The sequence below is a fragment of the Geotrypetes seraphini genome, chromosome 7 (genome assembly GCF_902459505.1).
Source record: "Geotrypetes seraphini chromosome 7, aGeoSer1.1, whole genome shotgun sequence".
In the NCBI taxonomy this organism is placed as follows: domain Eukaryota; kingdom Metazoa; phylum Chordata; class Amphibia; order Gymnophiona; family Dermophiidae; genus Geotrypetes; species Geotrypetes seraphini.
The window spans coordinates 134,172,076-134,189,254 of NC_047090.1; the positions used below are offsets into that span (position 1 = coordinate 134,172,076).

The 17,179-nt window shown below is 34.5% G+C and overlaps 1 protein-coding gene across 3 annotated transcripts in view; it reads right to left on the reverse strand.

The window, feature by feature from the left end:
- Positions 1-17,179, reverse strand: part of MAP4K5 (mitogen-activated protein kinase kinase kinase kinase 5) — a 293,565-nt gene that overhangs the window by 11,832 nt on the left and 264,554 nt on the right. For all 3 annotated transcript variants that reach the window (XM_033950939.1, XM_033950938.1, XM_033950937.1), the window contains one exon: positions 16,917-17,009. In XM_033950939.1, coding sequence (XP_033806830.1) covers positions 16,917-17,009 — 93 coding nt within the window. The remainder of the gene's footprint in view (positions 1-16,916; positions 17,010-17,179) is intronic.

Below are 17,179 nucleotides of genomic sequence, written 5' to 3' on the forward strand. Positions count from 1 at the left end.
GCCATTTATCTTTACTGAAAAGCCTGTGGGTGACTAAACATCATGTCACTGAAGAGAGCTATGGAACAACTGTGAAGATAAGTATGATTTTCAGTCTCTTGTTTAGTTTTCCTTTTCCCTGTGCACAGTGGTGAGATATTTCCCTATTTTTGAAAATTACATTTTGGAAAGGAGTAGAGTTTTTTTTGCCTATGATACAGAATAAGAATGGCTTAAAAACTCATTGGGCTGCCGCCTGCATATTATTGACAGTTGAGGCCTTTTCTCCACTTTTGAGTAAATGGTTTTCTAAGGGCACTGCCACCACTTGGCGAATAACATTTTTTCTAGATTTTTTGACTATTTTGTTATTGTTGGTTTTGTTCTTGTGAAACTATATTTCGCTCTCAAAAATGCACCAACACTGGAAATCTAATACATGTTTGAAAGTATGTGACATGGGGGGGCGTGGCTTGGAGCGCGCACGATATGGCAGCCTAACCGCAGCGCTCCCGTATCCAGGCAACAAACGGAATAAAAATAAAACTTCTACTTTCTCAAATCGCTATTAAAAATACATAAAACAACGTCGGAAATGGCAAGTATGAAGCAGGGGAAAGCTGAAAAACCTTCAACATCGGGTATATCAGCAAAAAGAACAAAAGTAACTCCCCTGTCACCATCGAGTGTGCCGTTCCCGATGGAGACTGAAGAACTCACTGAAAAGTCTGATATAATGACTGAACTGTTCAAAATAAAATTGATGTTGACTGAAAATGCCAATAAAATATCTGAAGTTAAAGAAGAACTTCTTAACATGAAACAAGAGATCCAAACGGAAAGACTGAGAATGACAGTGATGGAAGAAAAAATGGAGAAATTTGAATCCTTCACACAAGAATATGACAAAGATAAAAAAGAAGTAGCAGCTTTAAAAAATCAATTGGTGGACATTGAAAACCGAGGAAAAAGAAAGAACATCAGAATTTTGGGGCTGGCTGAAAATATTGAAGGGGGAGATCCTGTACAATTCTTGGAAAATCTTTTACCTAAACTGCTTCAGCTCAATTCAAAATGGCCGTTAGAAATTGAAAGAGCCCACAGAATCCCCACAAGAAAGCCAGTAAACCAGGCTGCTCCAAGACCTTTGATATTCAAGGTGTTAAGGTATCAACAAGCTCAAGAAATATTAAAAATGGCAAAAGCAAATAAAAACTTGAATTATAAAGGATCAAAACTGATTTTAGTACCGGATTTTGCTAAATATACAGCAAACATAAGAAAACAATTCCTCACATACAGACAGCAGCTGAAAGAAAAAGGATACATATATGGAATATATTATCCATCCACTATGAGAGTATCCAGTGGAAATAAATCCATATATTTTCAAGACCCTGCAAAACTGAAAGAATTTTTGACACAAAAAGAACCTATGTTTACATAAAAAACAGAATAATTCAGCTGAAGAAAGAAGAAAGAAGAAAGAAGATGGAAAAAAGGGAAAATAAAGAAGATTATTAAAAAAAAAAAATTAAGACATAAGAAATGTTACTAACTGGAAATATAATTTATTGATATAGTGGATGCAATAATATAATATTATTTTATTAAATTAATTATTAATAAAATATTAGCATCCACAATCATTAATATTACTAATAAAAAAAAAAAAAATAAAATAAAATATAAAAAAAAAATTTTTTTTTTAATTATTAAAATATAAATAAATAAATTATTTATTTAAAAATTTATATAAAATACATATTTTAATCAAAATAGAGAATTTATTCAATTATATAGCATATTAACTTATTATAATTAATGAACAATGAAATGATTTACAATGAAATTATCATTAAAAATATTGAAAGGAAAATTTATTATTGCTATATTGAGAATAAGATATAAAAATGAAATATATTAATTTATTATAAAAACAATATTTTAATTCTGTGTAAGAAAATTATAATTTTATGAAATATATACAAGAAAATAATTTGATTATTGACAGGATTAATTAATAAAATAGATGTCTACTATAAGATTTTTATTTAATTCAATTATTCAGTCATATTAACTTATTATGAAAAATAAGAAATTAAGTAATTGATTGGTAGATAATTAAAAAAAAAAAAAAATGAATTTATTATACAACTTATTTATTGATATAAAATGTATATTTTATTCAATTATTCATTCAAATTAATTTATTATGAAGATGATCTAAGAAAATGATTGAAATGCATTATTATTAATATTTATATAAAAATGGATATATTTAATTTACATGATGAATAACAGATATATAGAGAATAAGAGCTATATTTGTAATATGTTTATTTATTCAGAGTATTATATTACATGTATGCATGATATTGAATTTAATTTTATGAATCAAATATATATAATTCTCAGTAAATTTATAAAATTTTATAGATTAAATGGACATAATATACAATTATATAAGGGTGGAAGTATAAAGAATATATTGAATTTAGAAATATGTTTTTAAATAATATAATGAATTATTAGTTGCCTGGGGATGGAGATATAGGTTTTGCATGACCAATGCGTGTTCCAAATCAGAATATGATAATGGGTGGGGAGGGAGGGAAAATATTGGGGGGGATAGGAGATAAATTTTTATTGAATGTGCTAGGAACTAATCTTGTAAATCATTATAGAATATTGGTCACAACATAATTATTAATTAGATGGATATAAAAATGTATTCCCTGAATGTCAATGGTTTAAATCATCCTATTAAGAAGAAGAAATTATTATCGTTCCTTAAAAATCAAAATGCGGACATTTACTTCATTCAAGAGACCCATCTTTCAGAAATTGAATCAAAAAAATTATCTGGAGGTTGGATTTCTAAATGTTTATTTGCACCGGCTTTAAAGAAAAAAGCTGGAGTGGCTGTTCTAATAAACAAAAAATGTAATGCAGATTTTAAATTAATTAATTATGATCCCTTAGGAAGATGGGTACATATCGAAATGGTTCTGGGAAATACAACCCTGAATTTATTCAATTTATATGCTCCTAATACGAATCAAATGGAGTTTTTTAAACAAATTCAACAATTACTTTTACCACTGGCTACATCTAATTTAATAGTAGCAGGGGATTTCAATGCTGTAATGGATCCGATATTGGATAAAAAACCAAGTAAAGTCATGAAATCATTAGGCTTAGATAATTTGATACTATCTTGTGATTTAGTAGATATATGGCGAATTCTTCATTTTAATGAACAGGAATTTTCTTTTTGTTCTCAGGTCCATAAATCTTTTTCACGAATTGATTATATATTTGTTTCTAATAATATAGCGCAGCGTGTACTAAAAGCAATAATTGATCCCATTATAATTTCAGATCATGCTGGTGTGTGGATTAATCTTCAAAATTATGATATTGAAAACTTTGATTCAATATGGAGATTTAATAATGATTTACTAGCGGATTCAAAATTTCTTGAAGATTTTAAAATAAAAATGCAAGAATTCTTTCAATTTAATGAATCAGATACTATTAATGCTGAGATCTTATGGGATGCTTTTAAAGCAACTATGAGAGGAAATATTATCTCATACTCAACATTTATTAATAAACAAAAAAAGAAACAATTTTTTGAAATAGGAAAACAAATTAAATTATTAGAAAATAAATTAATTGAGAAATGGGAAAATAAAACATTACAAGAAATATTAAAATTAAAAGTTAAATATAATGAGATTTCTTCTCAAATTGTGAGAAAAGACATTTTCAATAAACAAGTACAATATTATGGAAATTCAAATAAAGCGGGGAAATTATTAGCAAATTTTCTTAAAGTAAAGAAAAGAAAATCTAAGATTATTGCAATCAAAGATACACAAGGTAACACACATACCAACACAAAAGATATTATAACACAATTTCTTGATTTTTATAAAGAATTATATACTTCCAATTCTTATAAAAATAAAGAACAAGATGGATTAACTTTTTTAAATTCATATATTGGACCAAATATTCCAGATCATATAAAAGGAAGTTTAGAAGAACCTATATCTTTAAAAGAGTTAGAAACAGCATTGAAGTCTCTTAGAGTTGGATCCGCTCCAGGTGGAGATGGGTATACTGTTGAATTTTATAAATTTTTCCAAAATATTATATTACCACATCTGTTAAATTTATATCAATATCAAATAAAGAATGAAAATATTTCTGGTACTATGGCAGAATCGATAATTATAGTCTTACTAAAACCAAACAAAGATCCTACTCTTGTATCAAATTACAGGCCTATTTCATTATTGAATGTGGATAACAAATTAATGGCTAAAGTATTAGCATTAAGATTGGCAAAAGCTCTTCCTTTCATTATTGATGTACATCAAACAGGATTTATTGCTAAAAGACATTCTTCAAATAATACTAGATTAGCATTCCACTCATTAAATTTAGCAAAAAATATAAATGATCCAGTTTTTTTAATATCTTTAGATGCAGAAAAAGCCTTTGATAGAATGGAATGGAATTTTATATACCAAGCTTTACAATGGTTTGGTATAGGATCCGGTTTTATTAAAATGATTCAGACATTGTATAGCTCTCCTGGAGCAAGATTATATATTAACAATAATTTATCAAATAGATTTAACTTGCATAGGGGAGTTAGACAAGGATGCCCTTTGTCTCCTTTACTTTTTGATATTGTCCTAGAACCTTTATTAATTGCAATAAACAAAACTAAGGAGATAAAGGGAATATCATTTACCAGTTTTGAATTTAAATTATCTGCATATGCAGATGATATATTATTATATTTAAGAGAACCGGAAACTACTATTCCATGTATGCTTAATTTAATAGAAAAATACGGTACATTTTCTGGATATAAAATTAATTGGAATAAATCTGAAATCCTCCCAATTAATGTTCATTGTACCAAAGGATTATTTGATCCATATTCATTTATTTGGAAAGAGGATGGAATAAAATACTTAGGAATTATGATCAAAAATACAATTGAAGACACAGTCAAAGAGAATGAAAAACTTTTATTGAAAAAAATAACAGAAATGTGTGAGCAATGGAATCCATTACATCTTTCTTGGTGGGGAAGAATTCAAACAATTAAAATGATGATATTGCCTGTGGTTTGTTACCAAATGAGTATGATTCCAATATTTTTTCAGGGGTCATTTTATAAAAAACTTAATAATATTCTTACAAAATTTGTTTGGTGTGGGAAAAGACCAAGAATCGCTTTAGTATCATTACAAAGACCAATTATGGAAGGGGGGGTAAATTTTCCAAATTTTTATAGGTATCATCAAGCCTATATTTTAAGACAGGGTATGTATTGGATCCTCCCAGACCTTTTGGAAAATGTACCAGATTGGCTGTATTTAGAATGGCGGCTCCTGTTCCCTTTATATCCAGAACAATTAATAACTATAACAATGCCTAAAAGATACAAAGACCACAGAATTTTATTTGATACTTGGAAAACATTGAGATATATTAGTAATCTATCACCAGAACCTATTGCTAAATCTCTAAATCAATCAATATGGATAAACTCCAGGATTAGAATTGGCGGATTTAAAATCGTCTGGAAACAATGGATAAATGCAGGAATAAGAACATTGAATGATGTCATATCAGAAGGATCACTGCTTAGTTTTTCACAATTGCAAATTAAATTTGGATTAAATAAAACACAATATTTTAAATGGATGCAATTGAAGCAGGCCATTCAGGTAGGGTTCCCTGAATGGAAAAATCTAAATAATCAATACAGTCTACAGGTTCTATGTTTCCAAACGGATTTTTTGGGTCACCAACCCGCAAAATGGTACAAATTGATATACGAATTTTTAAATAAAAAAAAGAAAACAGGTCTTAGGGATATTTGGAGTATTGAGATTGGTCAGACAATTTCTGAATCTCAATGGCCACGATTTTGGTCCTGGAGATTAAGATCTACAAGGTCAGCATCTATGAATCAAACATGGTTGTTTTTATTACATAGAGTGTTCTGGACCCCAACGCGCCTGCAAAAAATAGATAGTACTAGATCTAATAGATGCTGGCATTGTAAATTGGAAATAGGGACGTTAGATCATTTAATCTTTTTCTGTCCCTGTGTAAATGCATTTTGGAATTCAATTTGGCCCCAAATTAATAAGTTACTAGAAAATCATGTAGGACTCTCATATGACACCATATTATTTGGCACTGCAATGAGAACTAAGAGTCCGATTTCAACAAATAATAATAAGCTATTACTAATACTAACAGGAGTCGCCATGCAACAAATTACTCAAAATTGGAAAGATTATACCAAATTAAATTATACGTTCTGGTGGAATTCTGTCTGTCATATTTATAAAATGGAAAAAATATTAGCGTTACAACAGGGAAGTCTTCTTAATTTCAAGAAAATTTGGCAACCATTGACAAATTATTCTAATGATTAGTTTCTTAGCACAATGATAAAAATTATATATGAATGGGGTGGGATTTGATTAATTAATGGAAACATATTATATAAAAAGGGGAAGGGATTTATATTTTATATGATATTGTATAATCTTTACCATATTATATTTTAAATACTATGAATTACTAATGATAATATTTTGGATATGTAATAACTAATAATATTTTGTATGATTCAAATATTGTAAGAATGGAAAATTTATAAATAAAAATTTAAAAAAAGAAAGTATGTGACATGTACTTCTTAATGTTGCCACCAGATGAGAGACAAGAGCAGTGGTCTCTGGTAGGGGAGAAGCAAAAAACATGACTTTTGAAATCATTTTATTAACAAGTAATAAATGTTAGCTGTTTCACTAAACCAAGCATACAAATGCTAACAATACAATTGGGCCCTCAGGAATCCAAAGGCCCATGAATGAAGAAGAGCTCATGAAAATAAGTGGGATCTTTAATTTATCCACCCGGGTCCTGACCCCCAGATGAAGAAGAGGTATTGCAATTGGGATCATCATTTGTCCCCTCAACAAAGTATGACAAATATGAGGTCCGAGTCAAATTACAATGGTTCTTCAAGACAATTGAGGTTGAGAACTTATTTTTAGCAGGATATGCGAGTAGAAGAGAATCAGTTTTCATATGATAAATATTTTTCATCCTGGGTTCCTCCAGAAGCTCCCGATCTGTCCGTAGTCGCATTTGAATGAGCAGTACTGCTCCAGCATGCCCAAGATTCATTTGAGCCTCATGCACTGTTGCAAAATACTCTCTATCGTAGCACTGACTTGCTAATTTGCATATTATTCAAAACATCATTTGATATAATCTAGAAGACTCTCAAGACTCCTGAAGCAGGCCAGTTTGGCCGAAACATGTACATGTAGAGTCAATGAGTTATTGGATGAATAAAAGGACATTTTTGCAATAGATTGTATTTACCAGTCTTATTAGGACAATCCCACTCTTTACTTTTTGTATTTGTGGTTGTGGTTTTGTTTCCCCTGTTTTATTCCTTCCACAACAAGCAGTGGTCTCAAACTCAAACCCTTTGCAGGGCCACATTTTGGATTTGTAGGTACTTGGAGGGCCTCAGAAAAAAAAATAGTTAATGCCTTATTAAAGAAATGACAATTTTGCATGAGGTAAAACTCTTTATAGTTTCTAAATCTTTCCTTTTGGCTAAGTCTTAATAATAATGTTGTCATTTATAGCTAGAGACATATGATCAAGAAACTTTTATTTTACTTTTGTGATTATGATGAAAATACAGAGGGCCTCAAAATAGACCCTAGCGGGCTGCATGTGGCCCCCGGGCCGCAAGTTTGAGACCACTGACAACAAGGGACAAGAACATATTCAAATTTATCTAACCATCAAAGAAATACTAAAGAAATACTTTAGAAACAGAGAAGATGACAACATTGTTATCAGCAGGGCGGACAAGGGACAGAGCATAGTGGTTATGAACTCAGCAGACTACCATCAGGAAGCTTTGTCCCGGCTGGCAAATGAAGAATTCGATAGATTGTTGGTTTCAGATCCCACTAACATTTTGCAGCAAGAGATTGAAGATATATTAGCCAAAGCTAAACACAAGGGTTTAATTTCACAAAGAGTATAAACATCTATTCTAGCAGTTTCTGGTAATGCCTTACATATACTTTATACCAAAAATTCATAAGTCCTTGGTGAATTCCCCGGGACAACCTATAGTCTCGGGTAGAGGTTCACTGCTGGAACCTTTGTCACAGTATGTGGATCATTATTTGAAACTGAGTGTTAGCAAGGCTAGATCCTATGTCAGGGTTTTGAGATGGATGACAGGAGCCTATGGGAGACTTTTACAGGTTGTGAGACCTATTTCTATATTTTGCTGAAATTGTTAGTCACGGGCTTGTGCAAACTGGTTTCAGTTCAGATGCTGAGATGCTAATGTGTGGCATGTGAGTGTGTAGATTTCTTGCTTTGAAGAGTTTCTCAAGGACACTAACCAGTGCTGGAAAAGACAATGAACAGTATTACTGTGTTCTTGATGTAAGATGGAAAAATGAATAAAGAATTTTGAAGAAAAAAAAAAAAGACAATGAACAGTGCTGAAAGGAAAATGCAAGTCAGCAAAAACACTCCATCCGGGAACCTAAGAACTGATAACGTGATGCTGTACCCGTGTGAAGAATGGAAACTTCAAGAAGAAGAAAGTTCTAGATGCTATGCCTGTCCAGGGCCCCCCCAGGGAAGAATGGAGGCATGGACTAGAAGAGGGAGTTAGATAGGCATTTGGTTTATCCAGTAGGGTGGTACATTAACCCCCAGAGACCCAAATATAGAAAAAAATGTAAAAAAATGTTTTCGAACGTTCACATGTTGTTATAGGAGGCTTGTGATCCCTAAATCAGTGTTTTTTTATTTTATTTTGACATTTTAGTAACTTTTGGGGAGGATGTTGTAAAATTGCAACGCTGGGCCTGTAAGGTAGCAGAATTTCAATAGTGTCACTCTCTCTCTGAACACATGTAAGGAATAATTAAAAGTTTATTTGTACTTTACAGCTTATAAAGACCCACCTAAGTTTATGTATATACACAACAACAATAGTATAATAAAGAAAAAAGTAATTTTTATTATCAATTTAATACAAAAAATGAGTATCATATAAAAACGCAAATTTTTCCCTGTGAAGCGCCCATTGACTTCTATCAGCGGTAATCAAGAAATTTCGTGTTTTTGCACAAAAAATTTCATGTTAGCGCAAATACGGGTAAAAACGGCCACGCTATGAAATAGCACTTGTGCTATCTTCATAGCACGGTTTTGTGAATCGAGCCCTATATGTGCATGTTTTATTTGTTCATTTATTCAGTTATGGTAGTTCCAAAAACAGTTATTTTGCTCTGAAAAGCACAGGCGAACATTGCACTTCCTGCAAAGTGTGTTGGTATAGCCTTTTGCACAGTGTCGGCACCGTCCTCTATCGGCTTTGATGGGAAAATGTCCAATCATGTCCTTGCAAACTTCCTTTGGAGGGTGTGCATTTGACTTTTTGGCTGTCATGGCAGCTGAAGAACCTCCATCATCTGTAAACTGCCTCTTTTGGGAAGTCAAGGTGCCCCCTCTTGATGAAACTGGGCTTGCAGATGGTCGCCCTCGCTTTGACACTGACCCAGCCGTTCCGATCAGGATAAGAGAAGATGCCAACTGGGCCTGAAACATTCTCCTGTTTAGCATCTGTTTCTTTGGGATATCCAAAGCTTTGCAGTCCCTTTTGTACAGGAGCCAAGCATTGATCACAGCTAGGTTAATGGTGTGCCAGAAGATGTAAAGGTACCAGCGGTAGGACTTCAGTGGAAACTTGTATTTTGCTGCAAATGAGTCTAACAAATCCACTCCGCCCATGAATTTGTTATAGGCAGCCACGATATAAGGCCTCTCAACTTCAACAAATCTTTTGGCAGTTTTGTCCCAGCGTTGAATCTTCTCCACTGGTTGTGGGCCAGCAAAGGAAGACACAAGTGTAACCTGTCTGTTGTCAAACCATTTCACAGCACAAATGTTGTGATTTGACTCCACTCTGACATCAAAGCTTCCTCTTCCCTTTTTCTTCAAGCTTTTCTCATCCTCAAGATTACAGTTTGGAAGGCGCACTTGTCTGGCTGTTCCTGTGTAATGAATTCCACAATCCAGCAGCCTAACTATCAATGGGATGCTGGTGAAAAAGTTGTCTGCATAGATCTTGTAGTTGTGACTATGTGGAAGTGTGGAAGCAAGTTTCATCACAACATCCCCTGATAGTCCAAGTTCAGATCTTGCCCGTATTCCATTCACACTGCCTTGGTACACATCAAAATCACAAAGTATACCAGAGATTCCAGTCCTTGCCCACAGCTTGAACCCCCATGGGTTTGGCTTGCCACGCATGTACTGTTTGATGCTGCTGAATTTCCCCCTGAAAGGGATCATCATTTCATCAACAGAGTTATGTTCTTCAGGGACCACTTTTAGGCATTTCTCTCTGAAAGCATCAAGCCATGGTCTGAGTTTCCAGAGTTTGTCACTTTTTTGTTCCATCTCAGACACGGTTAGATTGTTCACAAAATGTAATGATGTCAACAGAGACTGGAATCTGTTTCGTGACATTACATCAGCGACAGGACTGTATCTTGTGTCTGCTTCCCAGTACATACGGACTCCAGGCATTTGGACAAGACCCATCTTCAGATACATGCCAATCATCTGCTCTATTTCCTTTGTGTTTGTGTTTATAGATGATCCTTTCTTCTGAAAACTGTACTGATTTGTGTTATCTGCCAGAGCGTTGATCATATCTTCTGTCACAAACTTCTGAAAGTACTCCAGTGGTGTGCAGAGGGAATGGACATCATTACTCCAAAGCAGGCAACAGGGTTGTATGACTTCATGGCCAGATAAACAGACCTATTTACACATTCAACCATCCAATGGTGTTGCAGAACTGAACAATAGGTTCTATTAGTAATGTACATGAAGTTTTAAAAAGAAAAAAAATGGGGGAGGGTTTATTTTGTAGCCTTAAATGTGATGTTGTAATATTACAACACTGGGTCTCAGGGGAGTGCAGACAAAACCTTGCTATCACTTTGACCCACTGTTGTAAAATTACAACATAGAAATAACCAGCTCTAAATCTCTTAAAATCAGTATATTCAATGATGTCATAAAATCTGCATGATCTACACATATTAATGATCACATAAAAAAATATTTCAAGCTTTTTACTTACTTTAGTCCTGATGTATCCCGTCCAAAACAACAAGATGATATACTCCAAAGCAGGCAACAGGGTTGTATGACTTCATGGCCAGATAAACAGACCTATTTACACATTCAACCATCCAATGGTGTTGCAGAACTGAACAATAGGTTCTATTAGTAATGTACATGAAGTTTTAAAAAGAAAAAAAATGGGGGAGGGTTTATTTTGTAGCCTTAAATGTGATGTTGTAATATTACAACACTGGGTCTCTGTGAGTTAATAGCCAGGGGAAGGTCTTACTAGAAAGAGATACTTTTTGTATAAAACCCTCTGCTCTGGCAGTCTCTTTAGAGAAACTGCGTCATGCTTACAGAAAGATGCCGGCACTGTTGGTATGAGGTATTTTCTCTCCATTGTATATGTCCAAACTGATTTATTTCTGATTTGGCAAATGCTGCTATAATACTAATTACTAGAATAAAAAGTTATATGTTTTGGAATATACAATGTAATTTTTTTTTAGTTTATTCACTTTTTTTGTTTTTTTTAATTATATCGGACCTGAGGTAAAGTAGCAGCCTTTCACTTCAGATTCTACACATTTTATTCAGTTATTCAGTTTTATTCTACATATTTTATTCAATATACAGGTGGACCATATTTCTGAAGCATTGTTGGTAACCATAGATGTGATCGCTTTGTATACAAACAAATCTCAAAGAGAAGCATGTGATGTGGTAGCTTTTTTTTTTGTCTCGTACAAACTTGTCTGCAGATAAACAGTCTGTTAATAACAATGGTGGAATAGATTATATATAATAACTATTTCAATTTTGCTGACAAAATTTAACTGCAGACGACGGAGCGGCAATGGGGGCCACAGTGGCTCCATCTATAGCATGTCTCTATATGACATTACTCGAAGAGCTGTATATATCTCCAGGTATTACCAACATATCCATGTATTATATCTCCAGGTATTACCAACATATTCATAGATGATGATATTATGCTTTGGGAAGGCACTGAACCACTTTTGCTGGAATTTCTATCTGAACTTAATCAATTTGAGTTTTTTTCTGACCTATGATTAGTGTGAACCCTCTTGACTATATTGGTTTGTCCTTTTTAGGAGGTGTGCTGTGAACAATGAGGTCTTTTTCCTCCACATTATTGAGGTTGTGTTAGCAGGATCATGCCCACGTCTCCTGAAGAAAGTGTGTGTGTTTTTTTATATTGATTTGTTCTTACTTTTGCCTGTGTAGACTCCCCAAATATCCCATTTCAATAATATCCTTCAAGGATACTCTACACCGAACCATCCACCCTGGACAACTGTCAGCTTTCTCCCCCCCATCTCAGTTTAAAAGCTGCTCTATCTTTAAAAAGTTAGCACTCACAGACTGGTTCCATCCTGGTTAAGGTGCAGTCAATCCTTTTGGAATAAGCTCCCCCTTTCCCAGGAGCTTGCCCAGATCCTAACAAATCTAAATTCCACATCCCTGCACCATCATCTCAACCACACATTGAGACTTTGGAGCTCTGCCTGCATCTTGGGTCCTGCGCGTAGAGTGAGGAACATTTCTGAAAATGCTTCCCTGGAGGATCTGGATTTCAGCTTTCTACCCAAGACCCTTATTTGGCTTCTAGAACCTCCCTCCTACATTTTCCTGTCATTAATACCAACATGTACTAAGACAGCCGGCTCCTCCCCAGCACTATCTAAAATCCTAAGTGACGCATGAGGTCTGTCACCTTCATACCAGACAGGCAAGTAACTAGGTGATTCTCATGCCCACCAGCCACCCAGCTATCTACATGCCTAATGATCAAATCACCAACTACAACTGTCCTAACCCTTCCCTCCTGAGCAGAAGTCCCTGGGAATACATAATCAGTGTATCCATTGGTGGACAGATCCTGGCTATAGGATTATTTCCTACTTCACCAGGGTGATGATGATCTCCTTTTAGGAGATCTCCCTCCTCCAAGGCAGAACAAGGGCTGCTACTTTGTTGTTCATGTTGCACACTGTATGCCATAATAAAACTATGGTTTCAAATGTCACCGCTGCACTCATCTCTCATTTGGTGGCAACATTAAGAAGTACATGTCACACACTTTCAAACATATATATTAGATTTCCAGTGTTGATGCATTTTCAAGGGAAAAAAATTACATGACTTAAGAATCAACTCTTGTGTAATATATACACACACATACTGTGTATATACACACACACACTATACACACACACAACTTACAGTATATTTACCAATATTTTGAATCCAGGACAAAGATATGTGTAAGTTTAAGATGATAAATTTACCATATATTATAATGTTCCAAGTTTTTATTTTGAAGTTGTTGTTAGAATCGGTACATTTTTGCCAACTTCAGCTCCACCAAAAATTGCTTCTGACTCCAACTCCAACTCCACAGCCCAGCTGTTTAGTTCAAAATTTTAACTTTGAAATGCTTGCATCTCTAGCAAGTCAAATAAAATTCAGCTGCCAGGACAATAAAGCAGCCAATTTTTTAAAAAACTGTAAAGGCTATTGTAATAATGAAAATCTAGGAAGAAAGATTTAATGTCTCATCCCATTATAGGAACAGCAAAGAATGCAATACTATACAGATGACAAGGAATTCACATTTCTGATTGCACATAGCTATGGCTTAAGAAAAAAAGGAAAAAGCATTGTTGCTGACCTATAACAGGTGTTCAGGCACACAAGTGGGAGATTCCGAAATTCAGGACTGTTCATTTCTTTATGTATTTTTTTTGGGGGGGCAGCACAAAAACAGCATGAGAGGTGCTACATTGACCAGCATAGCATCACCAAATACACTACTTTAAAAAAAATAAAAATAAAAAAAAATTCTGGGTTGATCCAATTAGTAGTGTGAGATAGAGGTTTGAAGCTAGGACCAGGCTGCTGCTTTACAAATAGTATTCAGCAAAGCATTTTTCAGAGCCATACTATCTGAAGTAGCTCAGATAAGATTTTGCTTTAGTAGTGAACCACTTGTTTGTTCATAACAGAACAAAAGGTAGGATATAAGCCTATTTGTTAAGAGTATGTTTGGTGACTGGATGCTAGTACTGTTGGGGAAGGGGTTTGAAGAAAAGAGTTATGTATACTTTCTGAAGGATTCAGTTATTTCAAGATAGTAAGAGAGTCCATTTGCAGATCAGACTGTGGAAGGATTTTTCGGCTGAATTTTTAGTGTATAGAAAGTTAGAAGCACTATTTCCTTGTCTACATGGAAAGATGTTATCACTTTGGGTAAGAATTCAGGATGAGATCAAAGAATCACCGTTATGATGAAATCAGTGTTCATGTATCACTAAGGCTTGAAGTTCACATGTTTATAGCCAAAGCAGAACTATTAGCTAGAGTACGTCCCAGGTGATGCATTTAAGCAAAGCAGACTCCATTGATTTAAATGGCATTTTCCTAAGTGAGGTTAGGACATCGTTAAAATCCTAAATTACTGGAAGCTTCTATAATGGTGCTCTAACATGGAGAATTCCTTTCATGAATGGAGAAATGATAGGAAGCCAGAAACCTACCAACTGGAGCTTAAAAGTCTCATAAGGCACTGATGGAAGGTGTCTGGAGTCCAGATCTAGTATGGTATGAACCTTTTCTTGTCCGCAGTATCTTTTTTAAGATGAGGTGATCAGGTATGCACACAATACTCAAAATGCAGTTGTATCAGGGATCTGTACAGAGGCATAATGATATTCTCAGTTTTGTTCTTCATTCTGTTTTGAATAACCCTGAAGCATTCTGAGGAGTCAGTCTGAGGCAGACAAAAATTAGACACTCTTCCTTGGGAACTGGGAGATTGATACCATTTGATAAAACCATTAGGGGCCAAAGAGGCTGAGAGATGGGTGCCTCATATTTATAGTGATTCAAAGAAAGAGGAACCAGAGATGATATCTGTAACAAAGATGTGTGCAAGCATCTTTGATATCCAATGAGAGAGCCTATTTCTCCTCTTTAGATAAGGCAGAAGAAAGGAGAAAGTATTCATCCCAAATTTCTTTGCTAAAAAAAAATTTAGAGGTCTCAAAGTTCAGAATGGGGCATAGGCATCCCATCCTTTTTTGAGAATCAAAAATACCCGAATATCTCTTGGTTTCTTCCTGTAGTGAAATCAGTTCTAATGAATTGGAATGAAGATGATGATTGACTTCTTCCTGTAGCAGGTGGGTGTGGATCTGTGACAGATGAGGCCACTGCAGAGGCCCTCATATAAATACTCTGCAGTGTCCACTAAGTCATATACCAGCTGAATCTATACAGCAGATGATAGAATAATCTATCTCATATTATGCTACTGCACACTGAAAATTAAATACAATATGAATAGGTAACTCTGCCCCCTATTGCACCTTGCTGACTCGGATGGCAGGTGGGGTGTTAAATATATAGAGGTGCACGTTGCCATTTCATGCAGATTATGGATATGATGTGGCAAGGGAAATTCAAATATCTAGCTCACGGCATGAATTTTCATTCTATTTTACAAGGGGCTCTGCTAATAAAACAGGTGCAGAACTGCATATCATGTACAAATGGAACAGCAATTTTAGAAAGATGCACCTGATGGGGGGGGGGAAGCCAACACAGAAATCCCCCTCCCACTTAATTGAGAGCAGCTTTCAAAAATCACAGCTCTCACTGTAAAGAGCCCCAGTCTCAGCATCAGGGAAAACATACCCCACATCCCTTGTGGCCATAACCTTCTACCACACAGTAAATTCCAAACCAGAAAATAAAAAAGCAGGTCAGCCAGTAGGCTCAAAACAATTATTAAAATCTATAGAAAAAAATGTGTTCCAGGTGTATGTATGTCCAGACTTTATATACAGTCATTAAGGGCTCCTTTTACAAACTGCGGTAGAGATTTCTACCACATGCTGGCGAGGTAAATGCTCCAACCCTCATATAAATCCTTCATCCTGGTGGGTCAAGAGCAGATCCATGCCTTGCTGATATTTGTGGAGGAACTGATTCTTCTTGACTAAGGAGACATTGATATACACTGTTCATACTCTGGTAGATTGTGATCAATGTCAAGTAGGAATCAAACTTCTAGATGCTTGTGCTGCATCAGAGACAGAAGAAAGATTCCAGGTCTAGCTGGGACATAATGAGAATAATAATTTTTTCAAAGAAAAAGAAATGAAAAAATATGCTGCCAGAAAGCACAGAGGTAAAAATCTTCTAAAAAAAAAAAAAAGTAATAGTAGATCTTTGCTTTGAATCTATTTAGCAAAGCAGGAAAAAACAAAACCAAGGGGCTGAGGAGACTGCAATGCCTTCTCACAACTTAGAACTCTGTGAGAGCTGTTCCGTACTGATGAGGTCATGCAATGTCATCATCTACTTGTGCGCTTGATTCAGTCTTACTGTTCATGAAAAAACTACTGATTCAGCAGATCTTTTTATGGTTTTTCAAATTGTCATACACTATAGCACAATACATATTAGTTCTAAAAATATATCATACTTAAATTTTCTGCAACAATCATTTAGCTTAAATCTTAACTCTCCAGCTTGTCATAATACCTCTCTCCTTTATCTCTTGTCATCTATTGAACACACACTGTAAAATTTACATGCATTTTAAAGGATAACATGAACATTATATTAAGAAACTATAATGTGTGAGAAATGGTTTTCCATACCTACGGATTCAATGCGGAAATCAAAGCTTAATTCGGATGCAAGCTTCCTATTTGACTTCAGTTTCCCTTGGAGATTCACAATTTTCACAAATTCTCAAGAAAAAGCAGATAGGAAGATAATCAACTTATGTACATTCAATTATATGGTTTAACACTTTACTATAAAATACTAACCATAGTTTTAACCCATATAACCATCTTTACTTTGTAACTAAGCTTTATATACCGTATTTGCCGGCGTATAGGACGACTGGGCGTATAAG